Here is an 855-nt window from a genome sequence, read left to right on the forward strand (position 1 = left end):
CGGGGTGGAGATCCAGGTAGACTCATCAGTCTCACTACCCATTTCTTCTAATGAAGTCACCAAATTAAAGAATAGTCTAATTTAAAAAATGATGATTCCTCAACCCTTTCCAGAATTAACAAATCTTGACTCACTGCTTTATTAACTTTAAATCTTTTTTCAAAATAACAAAATAATATACAAAGAGAAGACATCTCTCCATTTGACTTTTTCCTTTCCCAACAAGTTGCTTGCACTTGGTGATACTCCTGCTGCTTGCCTAGGAGCTAACATTTCATTGTCTTATTACCATATCATTTCCATAAGATTCATCAACAATATGGAACCCAGAAATGAAACAGACATTTTAGAATTTCTTTTCATGGAAGTGACAGAAAATCCAGAACTGCAGTCCCTTGTCTTCAGCCTGTTCCTATCCATATACCTGGTCACCATCCTGGGAAACCTGCTCATCATCCTGGCTGTCAGCTCCGACTCCCACCTCCACACACCCATGTATTTCTTCCTCTCCAACCTGTCCTTTACTGACATCTGTTTAAGTACAACCACAATCCCAAAGATGCTGGTGAACATCCAAACACAGAATCAGAGCATCACTTACACAGGCTGCCTCACCCAGATCTGCTTTATCCTGGTTTTTGCAAGTTTAGAAAGTAGTCTTCTTGCAGTAATGGCCTATGACCGCTATGTGGCCATTTGTCATCCACTGAGGTACACCGTCATCATGAACTCCCGCCTCTATGGCCTCTTGATTCTACTCCCCCTCTTCGTCATCATTGTGGATGCCCTGATGCACAGTCTGATGGTATTGCAACTGACCTTCTGCACAGACCTTGAAATCCCTCTCTTCTTCTG

The 855-nt window shown here is 42.0% G+C and overlaps 1 protein-coding gene across 1 annotated transcript; it reads left to right on the top strand.

Moving 5' to 3' along the window:
- Positions 1-283: 283 nt before the first annotated feature.
- LOC141372170 (olfactory receptor 7G2-like) lies at positions 284-850 on the top strand (the record flags this gene model as incomplete). Its single annotated transcript, XM_073890682.1, has 1 exon — positions 284-850. A coding segment is annotated over exon 1 (531 nt), but the record flags the coding sequence as incomplete, so codon positions are not given.
- Positions 851-855: the final 5 nt, after the last annotated feature.

The sequence above is a fragment of the Callorhinus ursinus genome, unplaced genomic scaffold (genome assembly GCF_003265705.2).
Source record: "Callorhinus ursinus isolate GAN/ISIS: 27379988/994484 unplaced genomic scaffold, GSC_fseal_2.0 scaffold2013, whole genome shotgun sequence".
In the NCBI taxonomy this organism is placed as follows: Eukaryota; Metazoa; Chordata; class Mammalia; order Carnivora; family Otariidae; genus Callorhinus; species Callorhinus ursinus.